The 18,382-nt window shown below is 32.9% G+C and overlaps 2 protein-coding genes across 2 annotated transcripts; one reads left to right on the forward strand and one right to left on the reverse strand.

Annotated features, from left to right (window-relative positions):
- Positions 1-2: 2 nt before the first annotated feature.
- Positions 3-6,148, reverse strand: LOC108979454 (probable serine/threonine-protein kinase PBL23). Its single transcript, XM_035688666.1, has 6 exons — positions 5,983-6,148; positions 4,366-4,547; positions 4,064-4,253; positions 3,568-3,959; positions 3,040-3,233; positions 3-130 (listed from the first exon to the last, which is right to left on the reverse strand). The coding sequence occupies exons 1-6, from the start codon at positions 6,146-6,148 to the stop codon at positions 13-15; spliced, it is 1,242 nt and encodes a 413-aa protein (XP_035544559.1). The 3' UTR covers positions 3-12.
- A 2,311-nt stretch (positions 6,149-8,459) lies between these two features.
- LOC109014064 (cardiolipin synthase (CMP-forming), mitochondrial) lies at positions 8,460-11,704 on the forward strand. The gene is made up of 8 exons (XM_018996368.2): positions 8,460-9,081; positions 9,318-9,384; positions 9,478-9,552; positions 9,660-9,711; positions 10,003-10,085; positions 10,210-10,284; positions 10,720-10,814; positions 10,897-11,704. The coding sequence occupies exons 1-8, from the start codon at positions 8,579-8,581 to the stop codon at positions 10,988-10,990; spliced, it is 1,044 nt and encodes a 347-aa protein (XP_018851913.2). The 5' UTR covers positions 8,460-8,578; the 3' UTR covers positions 10,991-11,704.
- The last annotated feature ends 6,678 nt before the right edge of the window (positions 11,705-18,382 follow it).

The following is an 18,382-nucleotide window of genomic DNA, read 5'->3' on the forward strand; positions in this document are numbered from 1 at the left end:
TTGTAACTGATATCATGAACGTGAATATAGCTGTCTACATTTTGAATGGTACAGACATGGGTTTGAATTTCCCCAAGCGCTGTTCTTTATTTGACTCAATTTTATGTGAGAGAGAGAGAGAGCCTTTGATCTTTTTGTCTGTTGTCATTATTCGAGTGTTGCAATGTGATTTGATTTTAGAAGGAAAGAAATGGCTACAATAGTAATAATTGACTTATCTTCTCACAAATAAAAGTAGTTTTTTCAGGCTTGCAATTATGAATTTTGTCCATTGATGAAATATTCTCAAGTGCAGTGCCGAGAGGACCTGTAGCTGGTGCAAAAGCTTGTAAGCCATGTTCCTCGTACATTGGCTATTTGAAATAGAAGCTGTTAATATCAGAGAGTTAAAATCAGAGAATGAGAGTAATTGACCTGATGATGATACAAAATTGTGCGCTTACTTTAAGGATCCTAAAGCACATACCCAAGTCCCAATGGTTTCCTTTTGTCTTTAAATTGTCCCATTGAAATTGACTTTAAAATGCAAATCTGGCCTACTCAAAATGGGGTGTGTGTGTAAACATTCTTAAATTGAGATGATCAAGGCATTATCAATAAGTGGATGAATAAACCATTCAGCAAAATACTTTTTCAATAACTATACAACTCTATCAACTATGAAGAAAGTTATTATTTTTTAAAAGCAAAGAAAATCATTTATGTCGCTTCACTGCACTGAATGAGTTCCGATCAATTGCTAGTATGAGCACCTGCCACATAACGTGGTCTTTACTCAAACAACCACACAGTCCACTTTCCATATAATAGAAAAATAGACGCTCAAGATTGGAATAAAGGTATACAATTTGATACTAATAATCAAAAAGCAAAAGAATGAAATAAAGATATCAGCAGGACAGTGAAATGGGAAGGACAAGACGTTTAACCCAACAAAGATGATGACCGAAAAATCAAAAGCACGAGGTATTTCTATTTTGTCCATACATGATAGCTTTGGCAAGAGAGATAAAAATTCAGAAAACTTGCCGCGTCCGTACCAAAAAAAAAAGAAAGATCGATCCATCCTAAAGTAGTCAAAAGGGTTAAAGAATTTACCCGGAAAAAAGTCATGCTTTCATTGCAAACACAAGGAGGCTATGATGAAAATGTCCCTATTTAGAACTTCAATTATGCAAGATTTCATGCTGTCCACTTTGACATGAAAGCATTTGAATGAGTGCATGTTTGAGTGGCTAAAGTAGGATGCTCCAACAAAATTCAAAGCAATTCTCATTCTGATAAAGCCCCAGGCCCCAACTTTCTTCACCCACAAGCCTCTATAGTCTATAAACCATTGTTTTTAATTTCGTACCGTACCGGCCGGTACGGCCGAAATTTTTCGTTTCGGCCGTCCGGCCGGTACAGGTACTAGATATATACCGTACCGGCCAAAATACCGGCCGTTTCGGCCTAAATTTCGGCCTGTACCGGCCTATATTTCGTCCGGTACCGGCCGATATTTCGGCCTGTGTTTTTTTTTTTTCGTTTTTTCAAACTACAAGTTTATTTTTTGACCCCCAATTTTGGATTAGACTATTTATAATTTATATGTATGTATGTATTTATATATAATTTATTCATATATAAACTATTATTTTAGAATATAATTGTTATATATATTTATATATATAATTTATTCATATATCGACTATCCCGAAACGGTACACGAAACGGTACCGGTACCGAAATATTTCGTTCCAGTGTCTTGACCGGTACGCCATCCGGTACGGTATTCAAAACATTGCTATAAACCTTACAAAATGCAGTATAAGGCCCCCACCACTACCACCCAATTCCCTGAGAAAATGGCTGCAATTGCTCCAGTTGCAATAGGCACTCGAGGCACTGTAGGATCACTTGTCAGAAAGGAAATTGAATATTTCAGAAACCTCGAGATAGATCGATATGGAAGCTCCCGAAAGCCTCAACGGCAGATTGTGGACGTGGCTTCCACCAATGGTCATTCCAGGCCAAGTTTCTGGTTCTTGATTATGACATGGAGAAGGAAGAAGCGGATCAGAGGCACTAATGCAATCCTGCCAAGGATGTGCTCGGTTGTTGAAGTTGCTGAAAGCAATCGGCTGAACAGAATCCCCGGTTACAATTACACAATCCTCAAGAATGACTTGCATGTCTAGATGATGCTTCCTAAGCTTTTGTTCTATGGCTCAAACAATGTTTTTTGCCTTTGTTTATCTTTTCTTTTTTTTTCCTATGTTTTTAGTCCAGACCTTCTAGGATGATATCTCTCTCGTCAGTTCCACCTATGTTAAGTGCAATCTTTTTGAATGATGGTGTCAGAGTGAGCGTAAGGATCCATTAAGGACAGCTTTTTGAACATCATGCTGTTTCAGATGCTCCAAGGCTGATGGCTAAATCTGATAATAATCCTCAAAGATTGTGCTTTCTTGGAGTGGTATAGTACCAAATGCTGGAGTTTCTTGTTTTCTCTTGGAGATTGTGGTGTGCCTGCTGTGGAAACCAACAACTATCCTGGTAATTCTTATATGTATGAAAGCTTGCAATGACTCGAAAGCTTTAATTGCCCGCAATGTTACTGTGTCTGAAGTTCCCGCCAAGGATCAGCACATGAATCTTCCAACACAATGAAAAAGGATTGAATCAAATCAAGATTGCTAGATTCTATTGATATGGCATTCAGAGAGATTGTGAGCTATAGCAAAAAGCTGCCAAGTCTGTGAACCTCTCATCCCGTGCAGGAATGAATTTTTACTTATTTGATCTGTACTAGGACTGAAACTATTATAACTTATTTGATTCGTACAATGTTTTCATGTATCCAGAAAAGACAAACAGAAGTAGAGGTCTATTGCAGTTCCATTTTATTTTGCTGAATTCGAAGCACGTTCTCTCATCATTTATAGGCTTTGCTAGATTCTCAAGAGCGGTTACAATATATCACCCATCAAAGGTCAGGTGTTCGCATCCTAGTAGAGGCTTATTTTAATTCTGTCATGTTTTTAATGAATCCCTAGCACATTTCTCGGCTTGGATAGATACTCAAGAGCGGTTACAACATCACCAATCAAAGGTCTGGTGTCAGCTTCCTGTTGGAGACACATTGCAGCAACTGCAAGAGCTTGATAGAGGCCCTTTACAGGGTACCTTCCTCTTAGCAGAGGGTCGGCCATTAATATAAACTTTTTTCTGTCATTAAAAAGTGGCTGTGCCTGCAAGATGAAAATTAAGATTTTATTAAGTTGTTGTTCAACAACAAACTGCGTACCTAAAACATCTAACAAACTGCAAGGAACCTAACATTCTATTTGTCATTCGAGGAAAAAAAAAAAAAAAAAAAGAGAACAAAAAGGTCTAGAAGATGAATACTATACAGTCAGTCGATTGGGAGGAATTTTTTCCATCAGTTCATGTAAAGTAAGGATGACAGTGAAAGTGATAACCTATATATGTTCTAACCAGCCAGCGAGGAAAGAAGGTAGTTGTCTACGCAAGTAGATAAGTACTAAAAAGTTTTGTGGAGTCAAGTTCTGCTTATGAACATACCCAAGTCACAAGGTTCTGCTCCTCAGTTTGTCTTGCAGGATCAATAGATCTTCTACCTGTGATTAATTCCAGAAACACAACTCCAAAACTATAAACATCAGACTTTGTAGTCAGTTGACCTGTCGAAGCATACTCAGGTGCACAGTAACCATATGTCCCCATCACCCTTGTAGATACATGGTCCTTGCCTCCTGTTGGACCTATCTTAGCAAGTCCGAAATCAGAGAGCTTCGGCTTGAATTCCTCATCTAATAGTATGTTAGATGCTTTAAAGTCACGATAAATCACCGGTGGTTTGGAAAAGTCATGCAAGTATTCTAGTCCTTTAGCTGCTCCCTCAGCTATTCTCATCCTGGTGTACCAATCTAAAGGTTCTTCATCTGGAGATAAATCTGTGGAATTAGATAAATTAATTGGTATTGTTACACAAGATTGGTCATGAATCCATGAAGCCCACTGATTCAATTAAATGAATTAAAGCCATGCTTAGGAATACCTAGAAGGTGATTATCCAAAGACCCATTGGCCATGAATTCATAAACTAACATTCTTTGATCGCCATCTGCACAATATCCAACCAAGTTAACAAGATTTGGGTGATGAACCAGACTTAACATAAGAACCTCCGCAAAGAATTCTCTAGTTCCTTGCAATCCTTTTCTGTCGAGTTGCTTGACAGCCACAACCTGAACACAATAAATCAAAGCATGAAATTGCAGAAGTCATTTTGGGACGATGCAGTTGCATGCACAAGGATGGAAGTGTATGCCCGAGAGAGAGAGAGAGAGAGAGAGAGACCTTATCAATGCTCTCTATGTATCCTTTGTACACCCTCCCAAATCCACCTTCGCCCAACAGACTAACAGGATTGAAGTTGTCAGTTGAAGCAGCCAATTCATAAAACGTGAAAACCCGAGCAGAAATCTCTGCATGTCCGACGTTTAGTATCCCTTCAGCCAGACTCCTATACTTGCTGCTTCCTGCAAATAGATAAAAATGGGAATGCATGCAAGTGTAATCTTATCTGAATATATAGGATTCTTAAGCAGTACGATTCAAATCAATAATTCAGCCGAAACAACTCGAAGCAGCTGCAAGATCTAATGAAAGTACCATGTATTTAATTATTAGTTTCATCCAGAGAAAATTTGAAATAATCATTTTAAAATGCTTCTAATATCTGCAGTACGTAGAGAATTAATGTCCTGAGCACTCTTATTGGATTAATCAAAGTTAAAGGACAATTTTAATGAATGTAAGAGAAATTTAACTTTTGACTATTCTATTCATATAAATCTCTACATTGAAATAGCTATTTTTTCATTATATAATAATAAAATAATATAAGATGAATTTTGTTTTGATTATTTACATTAAATCTCCACATTAGATTATACATTTATTCATTATATGATAATGAATAACTAATAATTTTAAAAATATTTAATTTTTTTAATTATTAATTTATTTAATTTTATCATATTTTACTATTCTACTTATTATTTGTTAATTAATAATCATGTTCTTATTAAATTAATATATCACTAAGTCAAATAAATATATTAATTATGATAAAATATGTAATAGAAAGAAAGGGAGAGAGAAATAATTAATATAATATATATTTGATGTATCATGTATGTACAGTAATCTTCAAATTTGAAAAAACTTTTGAAAGTCACTGTAGCTAAATTCTAAATATTTGGAATTTGACTAATCTAATGTGAGAATATTTTACTCTTTAATAGCTAAATACTCATTGGATTTAACTTTTAGCTAATCCAATAAGAATGCTTTAAGAGCTAGGCAACATCTTTAATTGCTGCAATGATGTGTATATCTCTCTTTATATATATAAAGAGCCTATGAAACGGAATTTTCTTATTTTAACATAAATTTCTTGTTTTAACGGAATATGCTGGTTTTTATTAATTTTCCATCCGTTTGTAATAATTACAGAACACAGGAATACAATTGTATTTTCATTTACATTCTATTTATGACTACTTTTATGATTTCTGTTTATTTCTATTCCACTATTAATATATTTAAATATGTTAATAAAGTAGATTTATTATAATAATAATCATGGATTCAATTTCCAATTTGAAAATACGTTATAATAGGAAAACAGATTTATGTAGATTTGTCTTTTTGTATTCATTATAATAGGAAAGTATTATAATAATTTACAAATAGCCTATCTTTCAATAGTTTTTAAGATATATATTAGTAATAAAATAATAAGATATATGTACTTTATTTTTATTTTAATAAAATATATTAGTGCTTTGAACTGTACATACGTGCCTCAGGCACGTAACATCTTACTAGTATATATATATGTACGTAATATTTGTGTAACAAAGACTAAAAAGAATGTCCTAAAACATTATTAAAAGTCTTGGACAATACCTGATTTCATCGAGAAGTTGGCAACAACGGAGGCAAATGTGTGCGGGCCATTAGCATCATATCGATTGTTTCTCTTTTTCCAAGAAACTTCGGGTCGATGCGATGATCTGCAGCACGACACGCAGTCCATCTCCTGCAAACCCTTTTGATCTACAAACTCCTTCATAACTCCTCAGGAGCTGACTTCATTATCAAACCCGAACTGATACATGCACGTACACAATTAAAAGAGACATGAACACTCTGGATATTATACTTGCTCATGTTATGGCATTCGGAGAAACTGAAGACATTAATGTGGAAAAGGGAACATGTCTTTTGGGGTTTTGTCGGGAGACGATATAACAGTTTGGTTACTAGAGCCAATCTACTAGCTAAGTTCTGCTTAATTTAGTCTCTAGTGGTTTAGGCTGTTTTGGTAGAATAACCAACTATAACTATCTTTTTAAATATATATATATATATATATATACAAAAAAAAACCAATCTTTTGAACTTTCCTTCCTACAGTTGCCAGGGCCCAAGAGAGCTGAGAGCCCATGCTCATTTCAGCGATCTCGGGCCCGACATCGATATTCAGTTTTCGGGCTAGGCTCAGCTCTTAACTCAAACCCTGGCCTGGCCCGAAATCGGCTGCACCTCGTTCCTCCCGTCTTCAGATTTATTAAAGTAAGCTCAATAATGCCGGATACAAATTTTTATAACATTCATATTGGCTTGGTTAAGGTTGTGTTTGGATGTTGAAGTGAGTTGAGTTAAGTTGAGTTGAGATGATAAAATATTGTTAGAATATTATTTTTTAATATTATTATTATTTTAAAATTTGAAAAAGTAGAATTATTTATTATATTTTGTATTGAGATTTAAAAAAGTTGTAATGATGAATTGAGATGAGTTTGAGATCCAAACGAAGCCTAAATAAAAAAATTAATTAAAATTTATATAATTAATATCAAAAATATTTCACATTAAATTGGCTAAAATCTAAAATAAGATAGACTTCTGCTATAATAGTTGACCAAATATAAATAATCACAATTGATTTACTAAATATTAAAATACTAATTTCTCACTTCAAACAAAAATATTATTTGATTTGTAATTAAGAAATTTAGATAGATTTTTAGATTAGTTTAATCAAATATTTCTTATTATTAACATTAAATAACTTTTGAAAATATGATTTTTTTAATATTAATTTAATTATAATATAATTATTATTAATATTAATTTTTTAGAATTATAAAATATGATATAAATAAATTAAATAAAAAATTATTAATTTAAGAATATTTTATTATTATGTAGAGAGTAAATGACTAATCTAATATGGAAATTAAATTTAAATAGAATAAATAAATATAAAAAATGTGATATTAATTAAATTTAAAAGATACATTTAATCAAGTTAATGAGGATGTTCTAAATAAATAAATTTTATGTAAATTTTTAATAAAAAAGTGAACTCATTAATAAAATATAATTTTTTATATTTTTTAAGGTGTCGTTTACTTTTTTTTTTACAGCAGCTCAAGCTTGTCAAAGGTTGTACAGATCATTTCTAAATAAGTTTTCATCGTCTTTTTTTTTTTTTTTTGAACAAAATTAGTTTTCATCGTTAACTTCATACAAAATAGAACATTTACAAAAGGATCGTGCTACAGCCCCGCTGGGGGCTCCCGCTGGGGCTGTAGTGTATTTTTGTATGTGTTTTTTTTTAAGTTATTTTTTATATAATTTTTTTTAATATTTTTTAATATTTTTTAAAAAATAAAATAAATTTAGAATATTATTAAAAACACTTTCTTAATCAAGAAGTAAAAAAAAAAATATTAAAAAATACTTCCTTAATCACGAAGTAAAATAAAAAATTATATAAAATTTTTTATATTTTACTTCGTGATTAAGCAAGTATTATTTAATAATATTATAAATTTTTTTATTTTTTAAAAATATTTAAAATCATTAAAAACATCTACATAAAAAAAAGAATTAAAAAATACACATAAAAAAATACACTAGAGCTCCAGCGGGAGCTCCCAGCGGGAGCTCTAGCATTTTCCTTTACAAAATGGATAGTGCTACAGTCCCCGCTGGGGGCTCCCGCTGGGTGCTGTAGCATGTATTTGTTTGTGTTTTTTTTTTTAATTGTTTTTTATATAAATTTTTTTAATATTTTTTAATATTTTTAAAATATAAAATAAATATAAAATATTATTAAAAACACTTTCTTAATCAAGAAGTAAAAAAAAATTATTAAAAAATATTTCTTTAATTATTTACTTCTTGATTAAGAAAGTATTATTTAATAATATTATAAATTTTTTTATTTTTAAAAATATTAAAAATTATTAAAAACATCTATATAAAAAAAAAATTAAAAAATATACATATAAAATACACTAAAACTCCAACGGGAGCTCCCAGCGGGAGCCTCCAGCATTTTCCTTACAAAATTTGCCAAGTCAGCTACATAAACACGTGGCGTGTGGATTTTGTGGCAGTTGGACATATCGTAGGGACTGTAGGAAGTCACATTGCAGGTGGCATTGCTTCCCCCCTGCAAAACCCTAAAACGAGAAATGCTACTACAAACATGGTGGTTTTCAGGTCCTTCAAAGCCCTAATCAAAAACAACAAGAGATCCAGAACTTTCCTCACTGCTACCGCCGCATCCTCCACAATCCCGCTCCCGTATTTCCCTCTCTCGCACTCTCTCTCTCACCCTCTTTTTCGCTTGCCTTCTTCGACTCCCTCTCGCTTCCTCTCCCCTCTCTCCAAATGGATCACGCCCTTTCATGGCCCTCTCTTCCTTTCTTTCCCTCCCTGGAAGCTCTCCCAGTCCGCCACGCCTCTCTACCTCCAGGGCAACGCTGTCGTTTTGCGCAGGGTTCAGGCCCTCAACTTGAACCTCAATCTTCTCAGAAGCAGGACCGCTTTTCCCATCAAGTTGGGCCTCGGGTCCGCCTCGCCTGGGCAGGCCGTGTTGGATCGGGTCGAACCGTCCAAGGAGCATGCTGACGCTTTTGTGGAGAGTTTCGTGAACTTGCCGAATTTGATCTCCATGAGTCGGTTGCTATCCGGTCCAGTGCTTGGATGGTGCGTTTTTTTTTTTTAAGATCGTGAGTTAATTGTATATATAATATCACGATTTTAGTTTGTTAAGATCGTGAGTTAATTGGTTTATATATATATATATATATATATATATATATATATATAATATTTTAATATAACTCCAGCTTGTGTACTCAATCTTTTCCTTATCCTTAAAAATTTATATTTATACTTCTAATTGTATTGTACTGTAATTGTGATTTCCAATCTTTATGCAGGATGATCACGAATGAGTGGTATTCTGCGGCAATGGTGGGATTGGCTATCTCAGGGGCAACTGACTGGGTATGGCACGCCTCTTATTATTTGATGGAAGACAACCCCATGTTTCAAAAATAAGAGGTTAAATGCTTTTCGTTTTCTTCATCCATCATGCAGCTAGATGGATACGTGGCCAGGAAGATGAGAATTGATTCTGTAGTGGGTTCCTACCTTGATCCCCTCGCTGACAAGGTAAAATTCCAAGCCTCTTCTTCTGAGCTTGATGGTTTTGGCTGTTTGCTCCTTTAACCTTCCTTGTGGCTGAATATTGTCTATTTATTATTGCCTTCTTAATACAGGTTCTTATTGGATGTGTTGCTTTGGCAATGGTACATAAGGATCTTCTGCACCGTAAGTAATTTCGGAAATTCCCCAACCCCTCTTGCCCGGAAAAGAAAAAACACATTGCAGAAAAAAAAAGTAGTCAAAAGTGCCTGTATAAGCATATAGTCTTGCCCTTGCATTTGAACATGTTATATTAGGCTATGGCAACAATGTTGTCTTACTATGAAAAATGATTGGTTTTAATGAATGTCAGATGGCAGTATATATGTGCACTTATAATAAGACTGATTTGAATGCAAATATATCATATAAATGTTTTGGGGAAAATGAATCTTATTTGGTTTTTGGATTGTGAAGCTGGACTTGTTGGACTTGTGTTGCGAGATGTTTTTCTCATTGGTGGTGCAGTATATCAAAGAGGCAATAGCTTTGGTTGGGAGGTAATATAGCCTAACTTGAACTTTGTTATAGACTATAGTACTACTTCTATCACTCCACTTGACAGTCCTGTTAGTAATTTAGTTGAAATCTTAATGGGTGCTGTTTAATTTCTTCTTCATTTAGTGGAAAAGTTGGTTTGATTTCTTCAACCTTGATGGTTCCCATCCCCAAAAGGTCGAGCCTCTCTTTATTAGCAAGGTACGAATTGACTTTCATCAATCTAATTATGTGCTGGATGGGGTAGTAATAATATGATGTGTAAATTAGTTAGGTCAAAGGGGGTTTTATGATGATGATCTTTTTGAAATGGACAGTTAGACAACCGGTCACAAAATGGACAGTGAGACAACTATTCAAAAAATCTTTTTGAAATTGACAGTCAGACGGGAAATAGGTTATTCTGTGAAGTTCTATAACTTTTTTTTCCCATTCTTGGATGAATAATCTGCTTCTTTTTCTTTGTTATGAATGAAATATTTAGTAAAGTATGAAATGTCGTAAACCATTTTAAGAGATCACCAGTATGCTGGTGGCTTCATAGATTGGAGGAAAAGATAATTCGCAAAGTAGGCTAGGCTAATTTTGTTAAAGAGTTCGTCCAGGTTGCTTAACGAGTAGTCCCAATCATGACAGGTTAATACAGTGTTCCAGTTGGTTTTAGTGGCTGGAGCTCTTCTTCAACCTGAGTTTGGAACCGAAGATACTCAAACATATATCACGTATTTGAGGTAGTTCAGCCTCCATTCTGGCGCTCTGAATTTTGATTCTTTTGATAATCTGATAGCATTATGTCCATTTAATGTGATGCAGTTGGTTAGTGGCTTCAACAACAGTGGCTTCCACTGCAGCATATGGAGCGCAACACATGCGGAACAGATCTGCCATGATCAGTAGGAAATCTTAGTATGGATCTCTGCGTTGTAAAGAACTGATGAACACCCATCGAGTCTACAATATTTCAATGGGCAGCACCATTCAAAGATAGGACGAAGTAACGGTAGCTGCATTTGTGGGAGCTGGGAGTGTTTGGAGGGAGAGCTCAATTCTCATTGCCAACAAAGAAATTTTTGCGTGTAAATTATATACTCGCATTGGCAAATTTATGATAGAGTGATAATAAAAGATATAGGGTTTTCTTCTCTGTTGAGAAAGTTCTTAAAGACTTCAGAGCCCTGGAGTTTGAAAGAGTGTAAAAAGAAGTGCCTCAAGTTATTGCCATTTGACTCGGACCTGTACTTAAAAAAAAGGCAATTTCAAATTGTTTGATGACACGGACCACTACGATCAATCTGAACCTTTGATGATAAACCAGACGTCAGTTTCGAGTCTCTGAATCTTGCTGATGGGATGGTTCTTTTCAATGATTACGAGCAAATGAGTACAGTTCCCAAGCCACCGAGAATATCTCGGGATCAACTGAACGAGTGTCTGTCTGTTGCATTCCATCGTCTCAGCACTTGTGTTTTGAACTTTTAAGAAATGAAATCGGCTTCAATTCTCCTGCCATGATTGAAGCAGATTGCAGGCAATCCTTAAGCTGCTTGTTGATAGACAAGGCATATTTATTTGAAGCCAATTGCGTCAATGTGGTGTTAAATGAATTAAACGTTAATGTTAATTTTTGACTAGTTTTACTCGTCGATTCACATAATTGCATGTGCTCTTTCAGTAAGCTTTCGGACTTTACAATTTTCCTCGAGTATTGAGACCCAATTGAAAAGCAAAACAGGCGTAATCCTGATGCATGGAAAAGATATATATCCCCCTTATACTTAAAAGCGGCTATAAACATGAACATGAATGAACAGTGACACATTTTTCTTCCATTTGTGCCCTTTGTGTTTCAGTCTTATTATGGTTTTGTTATTGTTTTTGTCATTTACTATATGCATGTTCTGCATAACACCATCTCTGCATCTTCTTCTTCTTTTGGTCTTCTCTTCACTCGGTGGTACAGGGGACAGAGGCAGTAGCTAAGGGAGGTGGGCTTGGACATGGGCCGTGGCGATCTAAGGTAGCTGGTGGAGGCACGGGGATGGCTGGAGGCTGCAGCTTGAGAGATAGAGAATGGGAGAGGGACGTTGGGCTGGGCTGGAGCAGTGGTGGATCGGTGGCCTGACAGGGGGAGGCCCACAGTGCCTCGTGGTGGCGCTGCTAGAGACACAAATCACCACACAAATCACAAAATCATCACACAAGTTTATAAACAAATCACAAACAGGAGTCGTCGATTGGAGGAAATGAGGAAGTGGAGGGATCGTCGGCGAAGGACGAGGTTGCTGGTGGTGGTGCGGTGCCGTGGGGGTGGCTAACGGTGGCGCTACAGGGAGAAACCAGTGCATGTAGAGGAAGAGAGAGGGTTACGGGCTTTGGCCTGTTGCAGGGGGAGAGAGAGAGAGCTCTGTGGGGACGAGATCGGCATGGGGAAGGTCGTCGGTGGCTGAGCTTGGTGGTGGCGCTGTAGTGGCGGTCGGTGGCGCTGGGAGGAGCTGAGGAGAAGAAAGATCGAGAGGGAGAGGGGCGTGCGGCTGGAGGGAGGGAGGAGAGAGAGGGAAGAGGAAAAAATGAGAGGAAAAGTTAGGGTTTAGAACTTTAAGGCTTCGTTTGGTTGTCAAACTCCTCTCAACTCATCTCAATTCATCATTACAACTTTTTCAAATTCCAATACAAAATATAATAAATAATTCAACTTTTTCAAATCCCAAAATAATAATAATATTAAAAAATAATATTCTAATAATATTTTATCATCTTAACTCAACTCAACTCAACTCACTTCAACATCCAAACACAACCTAAATCTCAATCCTTCATCTTGAATCTCCATAATTGATCCAACATTGGAGGTTAAAACATTAAAAATAAATTAATTTAAAATAGATAATTAAAATATAATTTCAACTTTAATTTATAAAATACTAATATTTCATCATTAAATAAATGATAGAGTTTTGTTAAATATTTTTAAGAGAGTAAAATCATATAAATAATTAGAGTTTTTAATATAATTTAAATATCATAATATTTTTAATTAACTAAAATCATTTAGATAAAATGATTTTCTACCATTATAATATTTTTGGAGTTTCCAGAATAGAAGATACTTACTTTAATGATGAAAAAATATGAGAGCAATATAGAAATAAAAGACTATGTATTTTTTCAATGCTCCCTGGGTCATTGAGTAGTGTGATTGAATTTTACAATTCATATATTTTGCTAAGAAAACTATTGCTAGAATATCCAAAATCTTTTAATTTTCATATTACTCATATTACTGTAACATTTTGTTATAATTATAATTCTTGTTAAAATTTATTTTTCTGCTCCTATGCATTAAATTATTGACTAATTAATTTTATTTAAAAAATCATATTATTTTTACATTTCGTGGTACTATCGACGTGCGGTGGCGGCTGGCTAAGGAGAGGTGGCGTGAGGGAGAAATGGTGTTGCCGATCTTGGGTTTTGATGAAAGAAAATACTATGCTCACAGAACATGTATACCGAAATCCTTTACCAAGATTTTTTTAATTTTTAATTTTTTACTTAATGATTAAATAAGTATTTTTAAATGAATATGTGATTGTTTTTATTTTTAAAAAATATTTAAATAGTTTAAAAAATAGTGAAAAAAATTAAAAAAAAAAATTTGTAACGTTCAATAAAAAATTTTGGTAAAACTCTTCTGTGGACGTAGCAACGTCCAAAAAACAAAGTGACTCAAACAATGAACAACTAAAATTCATCAAAAGACGTAAGGTATTTCTTTTAGGTTTTCTTTGTTTGGTTGTTGGGTAAGAGAGTACAGGAGATAAAAGAAAGTATAAAATTTCTCAATTTCTTTGTTTTCTTTCAATAGCTCACCGATGACTGATTAAAGCATCCATCATGCATCGTCCAAAGTAAATGATAATGCAATAATTTTATCAACGAATTATAATATAAGTAATGTTGATCTATATAATTTAATTAAAGAAATATTAATAATAAAGAATAATAATATTTTATTATTATAGAGTATGTGATAGCTAATTTAATGTAGATTTCAGTTAATGAGTGATTGGCTGAAAGAAAAAAAAAATTAGTCAAATTTGTAACTTTTTTTATCTACTTGTAAAAATTTTGTGAATTAAAAAGGTATCTTATTAATGAGATAAAAATATAGAAAACATTCAATTGGACATACACATCTTATACTAGTATATATATATATATATATATATATATATATATATATATATACACGTTTGCTTAGTTTATGTTTTAATCTTTTTAAGAATTAACTTTTCATTAATAAGGACATAATTTTTAGGCTTAATTAATTAACAAAGTAATGTTTATGTCATATAAATTAACATCATAAGCTAAAGAAAAGCATTAATTGAAGTTATAACACGGTCTTATAAATAAACCTCATCCATAATCTTATGCAGTTATTTGAGATAATTGTATTCTAGGATGACGTTCGAGAATATTTAAAATATTTCTCTAATAATTATTTAAAATATTTCTCTATTAATTTATTATTTTGAATGTTATGATTTTTTAATTTTTTAATTGATTGAAATATTTATATATATATAATTTATTCTAAAATTTTTAAAATTAAAAAAATGCATAGGTTAAAAGTCTTTATTCCTTCTATTTCTCGATTTCAAGTGGCCAATTTGGTCTTTACAAGTCATTTTTTTGCATATTTGTTTTACGAAAAAAATGTATGGATTTATTTTTAAATGTTTGTTTTCAAGTTTTTTTTTTTTTTTTTACAAGCAACTGCCAACTATTTCTCTAATAATTATTTAAAATATTTCTCTATTAATTTCTTATTTTGAATGTTATGATTTTTTATTTTTTAATTGATTAAATATTTTTATATATATAATTTATCCTAAAATTTTTAAAATTTAAAAAATATAGGTTAAAAATCTTTCTTCCTTTTATTTGTAGGTTTCAAGAGGCCAATTTGGTCTATACAAGTCATTTTTTTACATGTTTGTTTTCTAAAAAAATGTCTGAATTTATTTTTGAATGTTTGTTTTCAAGTTTTTTTTTTTTTTTTTTCATGCAGTCGTTATTTTTTTACTTTATTCATTTCTACTTGCTATTTTTATCCAAATGCTTTTCTCAGTGCACAACTTTTTGTTGAGTAAAAATGACTTATAAAACTTTATTTTTGTAATACATGGAAGTGTCCCTTCCGGCTCTGATGTATAGAGAATACATTAAGACTTTGTTTAAATATTGAAATGAATTGAGTTGAGTAGAAATGATAAAATATTATTAATATTTTAAAATTTAAAATAATTGAATTATTTATTATATTTTGTATTAAAATTTAAAAAAATTATAATGATGAATTAGAATAAATTGAGTTGTGTTTATGTTCAATCATAATCCGAGTGACCACTCCAAAATCACATCCTGATCGTCCACTCCAATTGAAAAAACACAAACTAAAACCACATCAACCATTCGGTTTCATACAGAGAAAACACACGAATAGTGAATTCTATCCGTTCGATCGTCTAGAAACTCAACTCTTTCTCTCTATCTTACGGGAAGTGTGTCATATTTGCTCTAAACAGAGCCCTCTCTCTCTCTCTCTCTCTCTCTCTCTTTCCATTTCTCATCCCTCCCGATCTCCTGTGAAGCATTCTCGGAAGAGCCTCTCATTCTTCTTCGTCTTCTTGGTTTCAGAACCAAACTGTTTTCATAGCGTTTCATCGGTTTTTCTCTCGATTTTCCTTCCTTTTTTGTTCTCGTTGCAATTTGCCGTCGTTTTTTGGCAATGGAGTTTGTTGCGGGTCTGAAATGTGAGGTTCTGGCTGGTGAGATTGTGGAGAAAGATCCCACCAGACGATACGTACGGGTATGGATAATTTTAGGTTTTCAATTCAGCGTGTTTGTTTGCCGAGAAAATTAAAAGTCAAAGAGAAGTAATTTAATTATTAAGGATTTTCTGATTTACGTTGTTTCATTTTTTTTTCTTGTATGTTGTGTTTGGATGTAAATGAAGAAATAGGTGGTATTTTTTTTTTTCTTGTGATTCTGTGTATTTTTTTTTTTTAAACTGTCACTCCAATATTCGTTGTCTTTTTGTTTTGTTTGTTTTTTGTTTTAGTTATGGGTTCTGGAATCGGGATCTCTAGTTGTTCATTGATGGCTTTCTTCCCTCCGCGAGTGCCGTTGGTTCTTTGTTCTGTTTTTTCCTTTTTTTTTTGTATGTTCTGGGTTCTAGAATCTGGACCTCCACCAAGATAAGAAATTATAAAGTTTCTTCCTTCCAGCCTGTCACGTGTTGTGTTTGTAATTTTTTTTTGTGCTTGACGATTTATTTTTGATTTTGTGTTTTTGCTCATTCAGGGCCGTTTTGAATATCTTCGTGAAGTTCTCTGCAAGGAGAAGAGTTGTAAGCCTGGTAAAATCCAGCTATTTCTATTTTTACATGACGGTCTGTTTTGATTTTTTTTTACATGAATATTGGGGCTGAAGATATGAAAATTTGAACTTCCTAATTGCTAATCTGTTGTGATTTCCTCACCGTGAGTGTTAGCCATAATGGGGCTGTATCATGGTTATATTGATCTAAATTAGCTCACATAGGTTATATTGATCTAGGTTATATTGCTAATCATGTTCCAGCCAAATGATTAATATTTTCATGTAAATATTTATTGGTAGTATATCTAAATATTTGTAATTCAAATCTATGAAAATACAAATTAATTTTTCTTGGTTTGTTTATTTTCTTATGGATTTATTTTTCTTGGTTTGTATTGTATTGATTGTTTATTTTTTTCATGAAAAATTGCACTGAAGCTCTCCTCATTCTGAAATCAGTATGTTCCTTTCATTCTCATAATTTTTTCCTTGATGTTTGGAGAGTTTGTGATCCATACATTTCCAATATTTATATATATATATATATATATATACACTATACACACGCACACTCAGTTTTTACACACGCACACTCAATTTTTACAGTCAGTTTTACTTTTTCTTATCTAAAATTGAAAAAAGAAACACCAAAAACACAGACCCATGAGCATAAGCAAGTTCATAATCTCAAAATTAGATGTTTTGTTTTTCCCTATTAAATTAACTTCTACTTTAAGCACATACTGATATGGTAGTAAAAGGATCGCAGAACATAATTGTGATTTGTGATTTAATGTGCTTTGTGATTTGAACATAATTGATTTGAACAAAATTAGATGTTTTGTTTTTCCCAAGTCTTTCCCATTCTAATGTGCTTTGTGATTTGAACATAATTGATTTAAGATTTGAACGTTGAAGTAATGGTAGTATATCCAAGTATTTGTAATTCAAATCTGTTAAAATACAAATTATTTTTTCTGGGTTTGTTTATTTTCTTCATAATCTCAAAATTAGATGTTTTGTTTTTCCCTATTAAATTAACTTCTACTTTAAGCACATACTGATATGGTAGTAAAAGGATGGCAGAACATAATTGTGATTTGTGATTTAATGTGCTTTGTGATTTGAACATAATTGATTCGAACAAAATTAGATGTTTTGTTTTTCCCAAGTCTTTCCCATTCTAATGTGCTTTGTGATTTGAACATAATTGATTTAAGATTTGAACGTTGAAGTAATGGTAGTATATCCAAGTATTTGTAATTCAAATCTGTTAAAATACAAATTATTTTTTCTGGGTTTGTTTATTTTCTTATGGATTTAATTTTCTTGGTTTGTATTGTATTGATAGTTTATTTTTTTCATGAAAAATTGCACTGAAGCTCTCCTCATTCTGAAATCAGTATGTTCCTTTCATTCTCATCTTTTTTTCCTTGATGTTTGTTTTCTATTTTTATTTTGTTTTGCATGTTTGCTTTGGGTAGTTGGCTAGCTTTAGCACACTTTACTATGTATTCTTTTGTTTTTCACCGTCTAAAGACCCATGACTGCATGCAGTATACCCAAAACGGAAACTGACATTTGACAAAACACCAATGTGCCCACTGCCATTATATTTGGGCTAAACTATTAGGACCAATCAAGGTACTCTTGTATTGTAATTCAAATCTGTATATCTAAGTATTGAACGTTGTATCTGCCATTCAAATCTGCCATTATATCAGCATGGTTGCTTTGAATTAATTTTTTTAATTCTATGTGGTTCTCTTTCTTAAATTTCTTTGAAAGCACAAGCATGCCACTCAACAGTATGCACACATGGTTTTCTTTTTTTTCTCTAGGTTTATATCTGGTTGTTGGTATCCTTTATATGAACTATAAATGCAAAGCATAGCTAGAATATAGATATACT

This window comes from Juglans regia, chromosome 3 (assembly GCF_001411555.2).
Source record: "Juglans regia cultivar Chandler chromosome 3, Walnut 2.0, whole genome shotgun sequence".
NCBI lineage: Eukaryota > Viridiplantae > Streptophyta > Magnoliopsida > Fagales > Juglandaceae > Juglans > Juglans regia.

Excerpts from the sequence above, each read along its gene's own strand:
- LOC109014064 (XM_018996368.2), top strand. The coding sequence starts at position 8,579 with ATGGTGGTTTTCAGGTCCTTCAAAGCCCTAATCAAAAACAACAAGAGA. Across the intron at positions 10,086-10,209 it reads GCAATAGCTTTGGTTGGGAG|TGGAAAAGTTGGTTTGATTT; the intron begins GTAATATAGCCT and ends TTCTTCATTTAG. Across the intron at positions 10,285-10,719 it reads AGCCTCTCTTTATTAGCAAG|GTTAATACAGTGTTCCAGTT; the intron begins GTACGAATTGAC and ends CAATCATGACAG.
- LOC108979454 (XM_035688666.1), bottom strand. The coding sequence starts at position 6,148 with ATGAAGGAGTTTGTAGATCAAAAGGGTTTGCAGGAGATGGACTGCGTG. Across the intron at positions 3,960-4,063 it reads TTTGGATAATCACCTTCTAG|ATTTATCTCCAGATGAAGAA; the intron begins GTATTCCTAAGC and ends CTAATTCCACAG. Across the intron at positions 3,234-3,567 it reads AGCAGAACCTTGTGACTTGG|GCACAGCCACTTTTTAATGA; the intron begins GTATGTTCATAA and ends TTCATCTTGCAG.